This window comes from Fusarium musae, chromosome 1 (genome assembly GCF_019915245.1).
Source record: "Fusarium musae strain F31 chromosome 1, whole genome shotgun sequence".
NCBI lineage: Eukaryota > Fungi > Ascomycota > Sordariomycetes > Hypocreales > Nectriaceae > Fusarium > Fusarium musae.
In genome coordinates, this window is record NC_058387.1 from 1,329,501 (window position 1) to 1,344,501 (window position 15,001).

A 15,001-nucleotide genomic window follows, 5' to 3' on the forward strand; every position below is an offset into this window, starting at 1 on the left:
TCGTCATACCAGCACCACCACCTCCTCCTCCTCCTCCTCCTCCTCCTCCTCCTCCTCCTCCTCCTCCTCCTCCTCCTCCTCCTCCTCCTCCTGGTCCTTTTATACATCATCACCACCACCCAAGGGTACGCCTCCGAGGGAGCGGCGGCATCATGCGTATCGCCTTCTACGTCTTTATTATCGTGGCTGCAGTTGTCGTTCCAATTCTTGTGTTAAAGAGCTCCAACCGCTATAAATACTTCGCAGGTCCGTTTCATTCTCATCATCAAACACAAACGTAATTGACTAACCCGCCGCACTCTGTAGATGTTAAATCATGCAACCAAAACAGCAGTGAACACCTCTCTTGGCATAGACGTCGTCGTCCCCTTACCAACAAGTTCAGGATCAACGAGGTTGTTGGAGAAGAACATGACTGCCCCAAGTCGAGTGCGTCGCAGTTATTACTAGCCGATCCTACATGCTTGCAGAGGAGGAAGCCAAAACCCAATATTTGTTATTTGATTAGACGTTAATATTGAAGCTCTATCAAAAACGCAAAGAAACTGACTGCAACTCTGTGCTTGATTTCCTCCCCATATACTTTATCGGTAGTCCTTGGAATATGCCTGGAGAGGCAAGAAAGCTCAGGACCTCTGTTTACGTGATTAATAGACTGGAAGTAAGTTTGGTATATCTTAGTAGGGTTTTACACCAGTTTATTTTGGCATCCTAGCTAGATGTTGGAGGTTTTCTGTCTCCCTGGAGTATGCCCAACCTAACCCTTGATGTGATGTACATCATATTCCGAACACGTCATTACGTAGCCATCATTAGTTGTCAAACCATAATCATTCATCCATCCGTCCACCCATTCAACCAACACTCTCTTCCGGATGCAGCACAGCTGCCCAGCTCCACCAAGGAATGTTTCTCCAAACCGTGAACCAGCATCCACTCAGAGGACCAGTACCGAAGTGCGAGAAAGTAAATAATGAGTAAATAATCAATGCAAAAAAGCCGACCCAGATGAAACGCCAAATCCGGTAGGGGTATCATAATATGCGCGCGAAAAAAGAGTGAATGCTGTATCTCTGTGTGTTTGTTCTTGTTTCACATCCACACAGCAAAGAAGAGCATGACGAGAACCAGGGCGACGCTAGTGTAAGCAACGTGTTTTCGCCCTGAAGCTCCACTGCCTTCTTCACTGGTGACAGAGCGTGAAAACACAGAGTTGGTACCGTTGTTGATGTAATCGAGTACGTCGTTGGAAGAAGATGCCAGACCAAAGAGGAAGCTCATGCCGCCATGCGCAAATGCCTTGACATTGAGAGACGCGGTCTCGACGATGGATACTTTCGCGCTTGAGCCGATCATTTGCGATAAGGCGATTTGTCGCGCGCGGTCTTGAGGGTGAATGTCTCGGTCGCGGTTAGGTAATTGGGAAGCAACACCTTGACGATGTTAATGTTTTAAGCTTAAAGAACGCGCGATTGGAGTAACTCACCATGTGTCGCGAATTGAGATGTGGGAGCTCTGTTATTCGAGATGTGAACTTCAGCAGCACATGCTGAAGCCATGAGTGCGCAGAGCAAGATGAGGAGCGAGATTGGCGAGCGCATGGTGGGCCGATATAGACGATACCAGAAGATTTCCAGAAAGAAAAAAAAAGATCAAACGGATAGGGCGTAGTATAAAGATAGTGATCCAAGACAAGAGAGCTTTATGTCGCAAACGATCGATCGACAAGGCAATTAACCCTTTTCTGTCTCCCTTCCTTCCAAAGTTTCCAGTCCCTTAGACTACGACAAAAAGCCAAAAACTGTAACGAAGGTTGGGTTGTTTGTAACGAAAGGTGACGAGGCCCCCGATTCAAAAAGACCTTGTTCGAAGCGGGTGGATATTCCCTCCTGGTAGCCTCGCTGGTGCGCGCAGCCCAAGCTGAATAACCGTAAAACCGTAAAGGAAGATGCAGAGAAAACGATTGGACGGGCCGGCCACGCGTACGACGGCTTAGAAAGAGGTGTGATGAGCTGAGGAGTGTGTGTGGGCGTTCCGATCGTGGGGGGTTGATTCGGGTCCTGCTTAGAGGCCTTTTTCCTTTTATCGGGAGTGAGCTGATTGGGAGAAGGCGAAAAGAGCTTCCTGATAAGCTTCAAGGAGAAGTCAATTTGTTGATGACGACGAAAAGGAGGATAATAACGCGAGGAACGAATAATCAATTGATCGCTGGACTGACTGGGGAAGGAGGGTAAGGGAAAGCCAGATATTAAAGTAGTTCAAGCTTTTTCGCTTGCTCTCCTTGTTTTTAGTAAAGAAGTGGATTAGATTTTATGATGGATCGAATGTTGGTTGACCCTTATCCTCTCATCTTCATTCATTACTGTGTGTCTGTCAATCGATATTGGATCGACCCCCTGCAAGCACTGCTCTGCACCATTTTTATCCGCATCCCTTTCCTTGATTCAAGCTACGCAAGTTTGCATATGCAGCCTTCTGAGCTAAAGCTCAAGTGGATCTACCTATTGCCCTTTTTAGCTTGGTATCCCGATAAAACAGTTTCAACCGATTGGACACTCTAGACACTCTAGACACTCTCGAATTTTCTTGCTCTCTTTTTCCTGATTCCGTCCCAAGAAAACCCTTTAACGGGGCTGGAAAGACCAAGCAAGCAGGCAAGCCTTGTGCTAGTGTTTTCCTTTTAGTGGGACGTGCAGCGTGCCAACTGAGGTTGAGTCAGATCCGGTCTTTTTCGTTGGGCGGGCAGCCTTGCATGGGATTAGGATGGAAGAGCAAGAAGTTCTACAATAGTCCAAGCTTGGAGAGCAGGGGGATCGAGTGATCGAGCAGGGCTGGGATTGTGCCAATGTAACGCTGAGTTGCATACTGACGACACATTCAATGTACGGGCATTTCTTGATCAAGCAGAACAAGTCTCACTTCTGTGTTATCGTGGGCGTACATACATACACACATTGTGGCCTGTAGAGGTAGAGAAAGTCTCTTGGGCAAGGTAAAGCCTCAGGAGGTTTAACGACTCATGGCGCTACACGCAAAGCACTTGTTTTGCCACAATGCCCCTGAACTACTGTACTGTACCGCCGCCCACTGGCCCGAAGCAAGAGACGAGGCTGATCTCGAACTAGCTGTCAAAAGTCAAACCAAGCCAAACAAACAAACAAGAGGGAACCATCAACATAAACAAAACCCCTCATACTGACACTCTTTTTTTTTTTTTTTTTTTTAGCTTTGTCGCCCTCTCCTCCCTATGACTGCGCGATTACCGCGTGTCCTCTCCCCTCTCCCCTCTCCCCTCTCCTCTCTCCTCTCTCAAAGTTTCTCCTGTTTCTTCTCTGCCTGGATACCTACATACTCCTCTTCCATCCAGACCAGTCTAATCCCCCACATTCCCATAGCTCATGACGTACGCCTCGAAAAATTGCAACACGGTCCCACTATTGCGCCGATTGGATGCTCCGTAACTAACAGACCAGGGCATCCTGACTGAGTTTGTGTCTGGTGAATGAATACGTAGATAGCGATCTGTCGGAGGATAAACGCTTTAATAATGTTGATCTGTATCTGCATCTGTATCTGTATCATTAAAAACTGCCAAAGTCATAGCTTGCAGGATATTCTTGGCACATGTAAACGTACATCACGTCTTGTCAAGGGTTCGTTCATCCTATTCCATCCATGTCTTGAAACGGTCTTGCATGATGCTTAACTCGGCAAGGCCCGAAAATTCTGAAGAATATCGCAATTATGAAGCTGTTTCCTACTGCTACGTTGATGTTTTCTTATTAGTCAAGACATCCAAAGTCTCGAATCCTTCGAGTGTTTCATTTCCACGCTTAGGTTGTCTCAAACACACATACAACCAACGTGAAGCAGACAGGACCCTTTGAGCTGAAGCGAAGCTGAACCCTGCATAAATTCCATGCATGCATTCCAGTCAATCCATGTCGGCGTAGGTCAAGTTATTAGCTGATGATATGATAAAATCGAAATTGAAGTCTCATTCAATCGTAAATCGTGCATAATTCCACATGACCAATCCTAATCCTAACTAATCCCATATCAATAATAATCACCATCCAACCTCGTTTGTTTCATCAAAAGTTGATAATGATAATTTCTTTTTCCATTCCCACCTGCTCCGGCAAATAAATTCAATGTTGGTATAAGTCAGCCTCATATGCCGTAAAATCAGCCCTGCATCATATAAATGAAGCACAAATTTGCTGACCGCATGCGCGATGCAAACAGAAGGTAATAAATGCCATCTCGTTTCATCTCCTCAATCCTAATAAAGAGGATTCGGTCCCCACAAGCTCATCAAAGTCATCATCCTAGGAGAACATCACATGTCTTCACATGGCATCCCATTGGCCCACGGGGTATTGCGCTACGTTCGTGTGCTGTGTATACGCGATATTGCGAGGCCATGAACCCTGAGTCCGTGTCTGTTGAAGACCGACTGACCCTACGGTGTGTATAGCATCCATGTCGGTTTCGCTGCTTCCTGTCGTCCGGCTTACTTGTGAATAACCTCCACTGCTGCCATTTCGGCTGTGTTCGTACGTCCGTGGTGTACCATAGGTGGTGTTGGACCCCCCAGGCGGACTGACGCCCATCATGCCATCACCAACAGCCTGAATCTGCAGCCCTCCAAACGAGGATTCGAGATCGTGCGCATACTGATGTACGCAGTGTGGCTCTGAGATACCACAAACTTCAGTCAGAATCTGATAAATGCGCTGTTGCACTTCAATCGCCGGAGGTCGGTCGTATGGGTTCATCGCCAGCATGCCCGTCACGACGTGCAGCATAGGTGTTACACCCTTGAGAATATTCGCGCCGTCTTTGCTCGACGATGACTTCCGAGACGCATCTTTGGCAAGACCTGACATCCACGCTTCCACCTGTCCAAGGTTCTTGTGAAAAGACGTGTCCAACACTGCGCCGCCTCGACCGGCCGTCTTGTGTTTCGCTGATCGAAAGGTCGCAAACTTGCTCGTCGTCCGTTTGACTAAGAATGATAAGAGCTCTAGGATGATGCAGCCTACTGAGAAGATGTCGGCTTGCTGTCCGCTTAGCTGAGGGTTTGGCGCAATGAACATCGCGGTTGGTGAGCCGCTCGGGTCGTACGTCTGCACCATACCGAAATGCTCATCAGACGGGAATCTACCGGTCGGGCTCGTCGCTCCTGCAGGTCGAGACCACAGTTCTGGTGCTGCATAGTCGTACCGTTCACGGTCAAACGACGATTTATCGGTATGGAGAATCACGTTGTCGGGGGTGAGCCGTGTTGAGTCGGAGTAAAAGACGTGATTTTGGTTGGTAAAGAAGATGGTTGAAGGTTTGATGTATCCATGCGATTGATTCTTTCCGTGGAAGTCACAGAGTGTGTCGACAAGACACAAAATCCAGTTCATCACAAGCTCCCTCCGACGAGCTTTGGCAAGATGTTTGAACTGTGATGGTGTCGTCGCCAGGAATGACTTTAGAGTAAAGTCACCTGCTGGCGTAAACAAAACGTATCCATACCCATGCTGCGTATACGACGCCCAATAAGAGATCATGTGCTCGTTCTGCAGACCCTTGATCCCATGGACAGCATCAAGAAAGTCTTGCACGGGCATAGTCCCAGGTCCATTACCCAGCACATATCGTCTTCGATAAAAGACTTCCCCTGGAACATTTGGAAGTCTGACCTTGTCGTTTCCGTGCGACTTGTGCGTTGGCAAGGAAGGCTTCTCGACCACGTCTAGGGGTACTACTTCGTTGTCCTTGTACGACACATGGTTCCCTCGCTGCAAGGGTTTGAGAAGGTAATGAAACTGGCGCTGATAAAACTTCTTCTCGACTTTCTCATCACGGGTTGCTGTTAACAAGAGGCGATCCACGTCCTCTAGGGCAATCGGTAGCTCAGCGTCATCCCAGCCGTCGTCGACAACACCAAAGATCTGATCTGGCACACCAAGGTCGACGAGAATGAGGAATAAGCGAGGCGCATCATTTCGAATGCTCTCCCAGTAGGTGCGCTCTGTCAAGTCCTCGCCGCCAAAGGCGACTGGGCGATCTAGGCGCTCAATCTCATCCGGGAGGAGTTGACTGGCGACATAAGACCGGGTAACGGTAGCTTCGATGCGAGAGTCAACCCACCACTGTCCCATTGTCGAATCGGCTCAGTTAATGAGATGAAAGGTAGGAGAAGACCCCTTGCGGTGCGATGTTTGTGATTTAGACCTGCATCTGTGGTTGTCGACAGAGAAGTTGGGGGCCGATTATATAGCAGTTGCTTGAGTCTCTCATAAGGTGACGGACACCAATAAAGTGTATGTCTCGGCGACTACCTAGGTTGACGGTTGAGTTTAAGCAATATGAGAGTTTGATAGGCCAGAATACTCGGCGAGATGGTAGCAGTGACAGTGAAAGCGGTGCAGTAAGTTATAGTTGCAGTTGCAGTTGTGGTTGACAGACAGTTGACAGGCTGGGAGCAGGGGACCTGAGTGGTTTCATATGAAAGCATGTATGTATGATTCAGTTTGAGTTGAGTTGAGTTGTACTGTATGTGATGTTCAGGGATAAGGTTTAAAGTATCAGGGTTCGCCTCATGGTTCAAGGCGTGACACGGACACGCATGGGCATGGCTAGTTCCAGAACAGAGTCCGTAGGATGAACGGAGTGACAAAGTGAATTGCAATTGAATTGGATTGGATTGGACTCTTCAAGCTGGAGTTGTAGTTGCAATGAATGTAAGAAAAGGGCGTGGGAGAAAATGGAGGACGGATTGGACTGGCTTGGACTGGCTTTGGACTGGCTTATCTCTGCAGCCAAAGTGGGATTGCCCGCTCCGTGGCTGCGGGCTGCGGGCTGGCCTGGCCTGGCCTGGGTGCAGAATGTGATGGCGGCGTGATTGGATTGGTGGAGAAGGGTCAGATAAGGTAGGTCTAGCCTCTAAAGTAGAGTGCAAGCACCTCTTTTTAGTGTCTCTCTGGGGGGGAGGACTTGGGTGACAACTTTTGAAGATCGAGTTGGGATAGGGCAAATCACCTTGTCAAATTACAGCATCATTACAGACAGACAGAAGTGTGTTGTACCATCCAATGTATGATGTAGTTGGCTTGCTGTGTGGCTAGACGATTGTCTGATTCCAGATGATCATGAACATCTTCCAAAGCGTTGACCAGCTCCGTAACTCCTGGGTCTACATACGTTAGCTGTAGCGGGCGTTTTATGTCGTAAAGTAACGGAACCAGCGGGCGTATTACAGCACAACGGGTCGTCGGTCCCGATTCGATTTATAAGTAGTTTGTAGTTGGTAATTAATCTTGCAGCCAAGGGAAGCAGGGGCTTTGGTCCAATGCTTAATTGTCGCGTGCTCATGTTCCAATATCGGATCCAACGTTGATACCTAGACTAAGGTAACTACTAGATCTCTCGTTCAAACAATATCAGACAGATACAATGGCAAGCACTTGATCGATTCACATCTCGAGTGTACATAAACCTGCTGAAAATACTTCCAACATCGATCCACCCGTCAATGGATCAAGGTGCAGCTTCTGCGGGCGTAGACAAGGCTCAAGTGACATGACGTTTAGGTGGTTTTCCCCCCGCCAAGCAGGGTCTATTATCCCCACCACCACTGACTGACAACCAACCTACACCTAGGTAGGTACCTACAGGACAGTACAGTACAGTACACCAATATGTACCAGCCCCAGCCTCTCTTCTCACCACTTACAAAGACTGTTAATAACAACACAGGCAGAAAGAGACTTCATTAGGCTTGCAAACTTTCCACTCTCTCGGGTTATTCCATGAAACCTCACCCGGCCTCGCTTCTTCCGTAACAACGGGCGCAGTGTCATTTTCGTCACCGAAGGAGAACCAGGGCTCAAACATTCATTCCTGTGTCATATAGTCACACAGTCCATACTATATTGTACCGTCTACTCTCTTCTCAGCAACTCCTCAGACTCAACAATAAGTAGAGACAACAGTCTCACCCCATACAGAGCTCTCATCATGAACCATTCCTAACCTTTACCGGTATGTCCAAGCGACAAACAAATCCCATGTGGCCAACGGCCGTACAGCAACCTAAATAGCGCCCGCAGAGCTGCACAAGGCCTCTTCCATCTCTCCAGCTCATGATGCCATGCGGTTCTCTGTACCCGGCCGCTCAACCCGACCTATCCAGAGCTGTCAACGGTATTAAACTGTCTAAAGCCCGGTTAGCCAGGGGTCAATCGCTCGATCCCCTTTCTCCTCCTATAGGATTTCGTTCTCCCTCAAGGTTGATTGCATGTTTCATGCATTTGTAAGCTTAGAAGTTGTTTTCGCTTAGGTTGTCACGCAACTTGAGTGGTAGGCTACGACGACGACAGGCTCTCATGAATGATTTGCCTATAAGAGATAATATGGATCGGTACTATTCCGACAGACTTGACAAGAGTCAAGAAGCCGGTCAGATAAAATCGGCATATTTTCCATTGGCTATTCCTAGAACTCGATGAGTTGAATACCGTATTCTCATTCAGCCAAAGAGTTCCTCGGGATCACCTCCCCCGGTCACCACTTGTGCTGACTCTATGTAGTATATTAATGCTCCAATAAACATGCATCATCTAATTTCACATTATTATTTTTCATCCTGTCGAAACTTTACACTCTTCGTATTCATCGAAACTGACGCCAGCGTCAACTTCACTCAAGCTTTTGTCCCTCCCTCCCCACAAACGTCTTCATCCCACGGTCCACACCTGCTGCCCATCGCGCAATAGTTTGCACTCCCACAGGCAATACGTTGAGCCAGTCAACCCAACGGGCGTATAGTGGCATAGCAACTGTAGCACCCCTTCCACTATCAATGGCAGCTACAATCTCCTTGGCAACATCCACGGGCTCGACAACCGGCGCGATGAAGGAGTTGGGTGTCTGGACCCCATAGAAGAGCGGCGTGCTCACTTGACCAGGTGTAACCAACACTGTTCGGATCTCGGGATGGCTCTCACGTAGTTCGGCTGTCAGAGAGCGGTGCATGGCTGTGAGACCGGCCTTTGCAGCCGCGTAGTCGGTCAGCTGTGCGGCACCAACCGTACCAATGACAGAGGAGACGTTGACGATGGTACCGCCCCTTCCACCGCGAATGATGGCAGGTAAGAAAGTTTTGAGGCAGTAGAATGGTCCGAGGAGGTTAGTCGTAAGACTCTTGTCGATCTCATCAAGCGACAGATCCAAGAGAGTCTTCCCAATAACAATAGCCGCGTTGTTGATGAGCACAGTCGGTGTGCCGAGCTGGTGTCTCATTAATAACGAATCTCACGTTCTCAGAAGCTCAAAACTTACATCCTTTTCAATCTCAAGCGCAACCTTTGCAACCTGACCCTTGTCGCCGACATCACACTTGTAATACGTGACGCCTCTCGCCTCAGTGTTCTCCATCTCGTTCACATCCAGCACAGCCACTGTCGCGCCGCGCATACCATAAACCTCAGCAACGAGCAGGCCCATTCCACTTGCACCTCCAGTAATGACAATGACCTCCTCGCTAAGGTCAACCTCACGCGGGATCCCGTGAGCAATGCGCTGGTTGACCACGTTGGCCATCCAGAATAGTGTCACAATAGTAGCCCACGCAATAGAGGCTACCATAGGCGGCGCTTCCCATTTCACTGTCTGCGCACGGAAGCATAACGGTATGATCCAGCAGACGAAGGGGTGAAGAAGTGTTGTGTTGAGGACCTTGAGGAAGAGGTCAATGGAGAGTGGCGCAAACCACGATTCTTGCTGCGGGGGCCGGGGGTATTGTGTGGGCATGGTGTATGGCTGATGAGGATGATACACAAGTAAGAATTAAGTGAGTATTGTATATCTGCGAAGGAATTGGATGAGTGCAGAGTTCAAGATGAACCTTTTATGAGAGAAACGAAAAGGCCAGAAAGTGGTCAAGTTAGCCAAGACTCGATAAACGTTAGCATGTGGCAGTGAAACCCATCTCTAACTTAAGCGCCCAGCTTGCTACAAAACACATTTACCCCTGTCACCATGAGCCCACCTCGCCCGAGGCTCTTAAACGAGAACACCCATTGACAAGGAGCGAATTCAACAAAGTGTGATAGCGATGAGCCAATTCATTGGTAGAAACACTCCTGATACGTTGTTTATATAACAAGATTTATACTGATTGTTTATATACCTGAATTCCTCCTATCCGATACCCTGCAGAGCTGCATCATGATATACATTTCCAACATGCGTAATTCATTTCAATAGTAGAGTTGGTTTACAACTATAGTACAATGCCCGAGCGCCGGTCTATATGCAAAGCCTCATCATGCCATCGTACATTCGCCATTTTTAAGATCGTCCTCGTCCAGCTCGAGGGACCGATTGGGAGGGATAATCGCCAGTTCGAGGAATGCGAGCCCGAGGAGTATAACCCTCAGATCGAGGACCGGAACGAGGCGTATAACCCTCGGATCGTGGAGTATAAGTACGTCGACGGGGGGCATTCTCACCCCTAATCTCCAAGTCATCCCGCTCCTCTCTCGCACGGTTTCGCTCGACCGCCTCTTTCTTCCAGTCATGGTAACTAGGATCTCGCGTGATACCCTCACGTCGCCACTTCTGCGGCGGCTTGATACCCAGCGCAGCCTTCTGCTCCCAGACTTCCTTTCCACGACGGAACCATCGCGCATTTCGCTTCTCTTCCTCCTCAGGATTGGCCTGCCACTTGCTCCTCAGAATACGACGGATAGCCTCGGCTGATACTTCAAATTTGTTCGACAGGGCTTCGGTGGTGTAGACGTCGGGAAACTGGGCATTGAGAGCCCGAATACCGGCCAGAGCATCAGGAGAAAGGCGCTTTCGAGGACGCCAGCCTTCTGGGAATTTCTCCTTCAGAGCCGCTTTTTGGACTTTCCAGTAATTCTCTTTTGGTTGTGGTTGTAACGAGGAAGGGCCCTTCATTCGTCGGTTGCGACTGCTATTGAGCTCGTCTGCCTCGTCATCATCTTCCAGTTGCTGTCTCACGCTCTGGTTTCGGCGATAATTTAAGGTCGTGAAATCTTCTGGCTTTTCTCTTCTCTTCCTCCGAGGCTTTTGAGCCTCGTTGTTGGTGCCTGGTTGTGCTTTCCATGGTATCGACTCCGGATCTTCGTCAATGGCGAAAGGGTCGTCGTTGTTTACGACTGGGTTTTCATCTTCTGGCTGAATATGAGAGAGAAGGTCATCGTCTCTAGCGGCTTCTCCGGAAGAATCTTGTAGAGCCTTCGAAAAATGCAGAGACCGGGCCTGTCGCGCCAAGGCAAAATTATTCTGGTACAACGCTGGTCGAGTTCGGATCGGCAGACGGAGAACGGAAGGTGATGCGTCGACTTTATGAACTTGAGATAGACCTTGTACAAATATTTTTAGAGGCGTGACTCGACATGTACAACTCATCATGATAAGTTGGATCGGCGAGTGCGATCCCAAGAGTGACAAGAAAATGTGAACCAAATTTGGTCAATGGAAAGAGGCTTCATGATGGGAGCAAGGGTCCGGAAGTGGGGCCGAAGGTTGCGGGCTTGACTCGATTTGGTACGACGGACTTATGTTGGTCCGCATCTCCAAACCTCCCTCTTACAACATGATTGTTTCATGATTTCAGTATAACAATGTTGGCTTTAGATTCCTTTTTTGCTATCAACTAAGATCCATATTGATACTCGGCATATAATCGCCGATGATCGAATGCAATGTGATTCGGATCTACTACGCCAGCAAGAGAATGAAATGTCTCACTCGCACTACGCCAAGCGTCAGTGTAATGCTGCAACAACTTTGCTTATAGGAAGCATCATGGGAGTTCAAAGGTCTCTTTGTTCTAATGAGCACATCAGTCCTTTCAGCGATAAATTTGAATGGCACATCTCTTACTGTCCTGCTTTTCACTGGCTACTTGATACGATGCCCAAGGTTCCCGCCCCGTTGCTTTCTCCTTCAGATATAAGTCATATGATACGTTGCAGATCTTCCTTCATTTCCTGCAAAATCCCATAGCCATTAGTATCGGGTTTATCGATGAGCCCGATGCTGTATCACATGCGCCCTAACTATTCTCCAATACTACCCAAACTACCATTGAGATGTCGTTGTCATTGATCCCCCCTCACGACTCGAATTTCCATTCCAGGGACGCTAAAAAGGAAACCATCCTCCATTTGTGGTGTTGGTGTGTTGCATAAAGTCTCGCCACTTCATCTTCGGAGTCACTCCTCTTCACTTTATGCTACATTGTTCTATACGTCTAATAAGTCGAGATACTTTCGTTTGCTCGTGTCGATACCAATGCCGGATAATGAAAACCGTTGCTTGAGCCACGCTGTCAAACATGCCCCATCTATGCCCTCAACCATTACACTTCCTCGAGTATATCAACGGCATTGCCATTGGCTACACAAGAACCTGTCTAGTTTGCTAAGTAACGGGATGATCAAGAGGCGAACCTCTAGTGTCTTTGGTCGTGCATCGAACGCCCAGGAACTAGGCTTCATTATCAACCTCGTTAGTCTTGTGTCCACTTCAGATTTGATGAAGCCTTGACTTTGCTGAAGTAGCTATGACTGCTAATGCTAACGCAATGTCATTATGAAGCATCTCTCGTTAATAACGATGGAACATGATGGGGACCGGAGCTTCTTCCAGGTAAAGTCAAGCTAACATGTTCTCTGAACCATTACAGATTCGTTTTGGCTAAGGTATGTATGCGTATGGGAATGTGTTGTCCCCCGCTCCCATTTTACCCATTTTTCTCTTTTTATGAATATCATTGGGCTTCTTTGTTCTCTCTAACGTGCCAACAACATGGTCGTTGGAGTAAAAGTCGAGCCGATCATCCTTAGTGCCCCTGTCGTTCGATCCGAGATGGAGTGTAAGTTGATGTGGTAGAAACTATCCCGCATCATGTGCTGCTATTCGTTACATCGTCCTCGTCATGGAAGATTCCCAGTGGTGTTTTAATAGTATATATCCACGCTGGCACCACTGCCGCCTGGGTAGTAGTGCTGTCTCTAGAGACCTTTGAAGCATCATAAGCTGTGGTGCATAAGTCAGAAGCCCAATTTCGTTAAGAATTGGGAGTAACAACAACTTCATTTTGTTGCCCATAATCAGATTGAGTATATTCTTGACTCTTGGTCTATGAGAATCTACACCAGACTTTATTATGATCCGTGACACATCTAACTATGGACTACCGCTACCCATCTAACTTTAAAGACAGTAGAATCATCGGTGGCCATAGATTCAACTGGACTTCTGGACATAAGACCACCGAGGAACTAGACAACTACCTTGATTCATACGACAAGTTGGCCACAGATGCTCTCGATCGGCTAGACCTCATCTCCCCACCTACGACAAAGGGATGGAAGTGCCCTCACGGTTCTGGCCCGGGCCAGAGAGACATTTACGAACTGCTGAAGAAACATGCCAATTCTGACGAGATGCTCGGTCGATTATGGGAAGAAGTCTCTACGATCCCAGAATGGGTTGACTGGGATCAGATTCAGCGTGGACAACAGGTTGTGTATCAGTTCAGTGGACAGATTCTCTTCGGTGTAAGTCATGAAACTTCTATCAAGAATTAAACTTACTGACTCTTTTGTAAGCTCATGTATAAGTCATTATTAGGCGGAATGGGGGCATATCGAATTGTCGAGACTCTTTCTCGAACTGGTGGTTTCGGCATCAATGTCACTAGGCGACGACTTCTGGAAACACTCCAGCATTTCATGGAAGTCGTTGATGATCTCGATGCAATAAAGCCCGGAGGGAAAGGCTATGTTTCTTCTGTACGAGTGCGTCTCTTACATGCTTCAGTTCGAAGACGGCTCATGCAACTTGAGCATCAAAATCCGGGATACTTCGACATGGAGAAATGGGGAGTTCCTATCAACGACTTGCATACAATCGCCACTATTTCAGCGTATTCCGCTGCTATTGTCTATATGGCTCTTCCGCGTCAGGGTATATACTTATCCGAGCAACAAACTGCTGACTATCTCGCTTTATGGCGTTATGTTGGATATCTACTTGGAACACCTGTGGACTGGATGGCAACACCACAACAAGCCAAAGCCATGCTGGAGTCGATAGCAGTATCTGAAGTAGCCCCATCAGCGAATTCCCAAATCCTCGCAAACAATATCCTCACAGCCGAAGCTCGAGCTCCGCCACTGAATATGCCACGCGAGGTACTCGCCGCACACGCATACAGACTCAATGGGGACGAATTCGCCAGCGCACTCGGTATCGAAAAGCCTGACTTGCGATCCCGGCTTGTCGTATGGATACAATGCACAATTCTCTTTTTCATAAGCTATAGCTACCCCTGGATGCCCACTTACATGCAGAAGCGACAAGAACAAGTACGTATTCATCACTCACCCCTCCTATATCTACGGTTAATACGAACCCGAGAACCTTGTGGCTGACGCCGTGTAACAGAGATTCAAAAACTTTGCGTATTTCATGATCCACAATAATAAAGCGGGCGGTCTCGGTGAATCGAGCACTTTTGAGTTCCAGTATCTTCCGCGCCTAGGTATGCTCACTGAACTAGGCGTACGCAAGGACCTTGAGGCAGAAAGGACAACGTCAGCGGACTCCTCCAAAAGCATGACCATCTCGAGGAGGGCAGTGCTCTTAGTCGGCACGGTTCTTGGAGCTATTACGGCGGTGAGCCTCGTCAGATTCGTGGGCGTATCGAATATACCGCGCCATTTACTCTCGGCTGTCTTGGCGCAGCAAAGCCTCGTCTGGGCTGATTAGTATTGTGTTTTGATCAATTACTGGGAAAGGTCGTCAATAAGTCAAATCATTTGAGCGTGGTTGAAAACAATATGTGTGGTGTCATTCTGATTTCAGAACTGCTGTTAAGCCACTAGCTATTTTGTACAGTTGCGCCAGTAGGTAAAAGCCAACGATATGTGGCATATTTACCGCCATTTCCGTGATAGTAACC

General features: G+C 48.1%; 5 protein-coding genes across 5 annotated transcripts; 1 reads left to right on the forward strand and 4 right to left on the reverse strand.

Annotated features, from left to right (window-relative positions):
* Positions 1-1,092: 1,092 nt before the first annotated feature.
* On the reverse strand, positions 1,093-1,601 carry J7337_000426 (uncharacterized protein; the record flags this gene model as incomplete). Its single annotated transcript, XM_044818179.1, has 2 exons — positions 1,093-1,433; positions 1,487-1,601. 2 exons carry the CDS (start codon positions 1,599-1,601, stop codon positions 1,093-1,095), a joined length of 456 nt encoding a protein of 151 aa, XP_044685881.1.
* A 2,751-nt stretch (positions 1,602-4,352) lies between these two features.
* On the reverse strand, positions 4,353-6,158 carry J7337_000427 (uncharacterized protein; the record flags this gene model as incomplete). Its single annotated transcript, XM_044818180.1, has 1 exon — positions 4,353-6,158. One exon carries the CDS (start codon positions 6,156-6,158, stop codon positions 4,353-4,355), a length of 1,806 nt encoding a protein of 601 aa, XP_044685882.1.
* A 2,539-nt stretch (positions 6,159-8,697) lies between these two features.
* Positions 8,698-9,810, reverse strand: J7337_000428 (uncharacterized protein; the record flags this gene model as incomplete). Its single annotated transcript, XM_044818181.1, has 2 exons — positions 8,698-9,288; positions 9,340-9,810. The coding sequence occupies 2 exons, from the start codon at positions 9,808-9,810 to the stop codon at positions 8,698-8,700; spliced, it is 1,062 nt and encodes a 353-aa protein (XP_044685883.1).
* A 540-nt stretch (positions 9,811-10,350) lies between these two features.
* Positions 10,351-11,436, reverse strand: J7337_000429 (uncharacterized protein; the record flags this gene model as incomplete). The annotated part of the gene is made up of 1 exon (XM_044818182.1): positions 10,351-11,436. One exon carries the CDS (start codon positions 11,434-11,436, stop codon positions 10,351-10,353), a length of 1,086 nt encoding a protein of 361 aa, XP_044685884.1.
* A 1,404-nt stretch (positions 11,437-12,840) lies between these two features.
* Positions 12,841-14,804, forward strand: J7337_000430 (uncharacterized protein; the record flags this gene model as incomplete). Its single annotated transcript, XM_044818183.1, has 5 exons — positions 12,841-12,907; positions 13,255-13,595; positions 13,647-14,405; positions 14,485-14,601; positions 14,655-14,804. 5 exons carry the CDS (start codon positions 12,841-12,843, stop codon positions 14,802-14,804), a joined length of 1,434 nt encoding a protein of 477 aa, XP_044685885.1.
* Between the last annotated feature and the right edge of the window lie 197 nt (positions 14,805-15,001).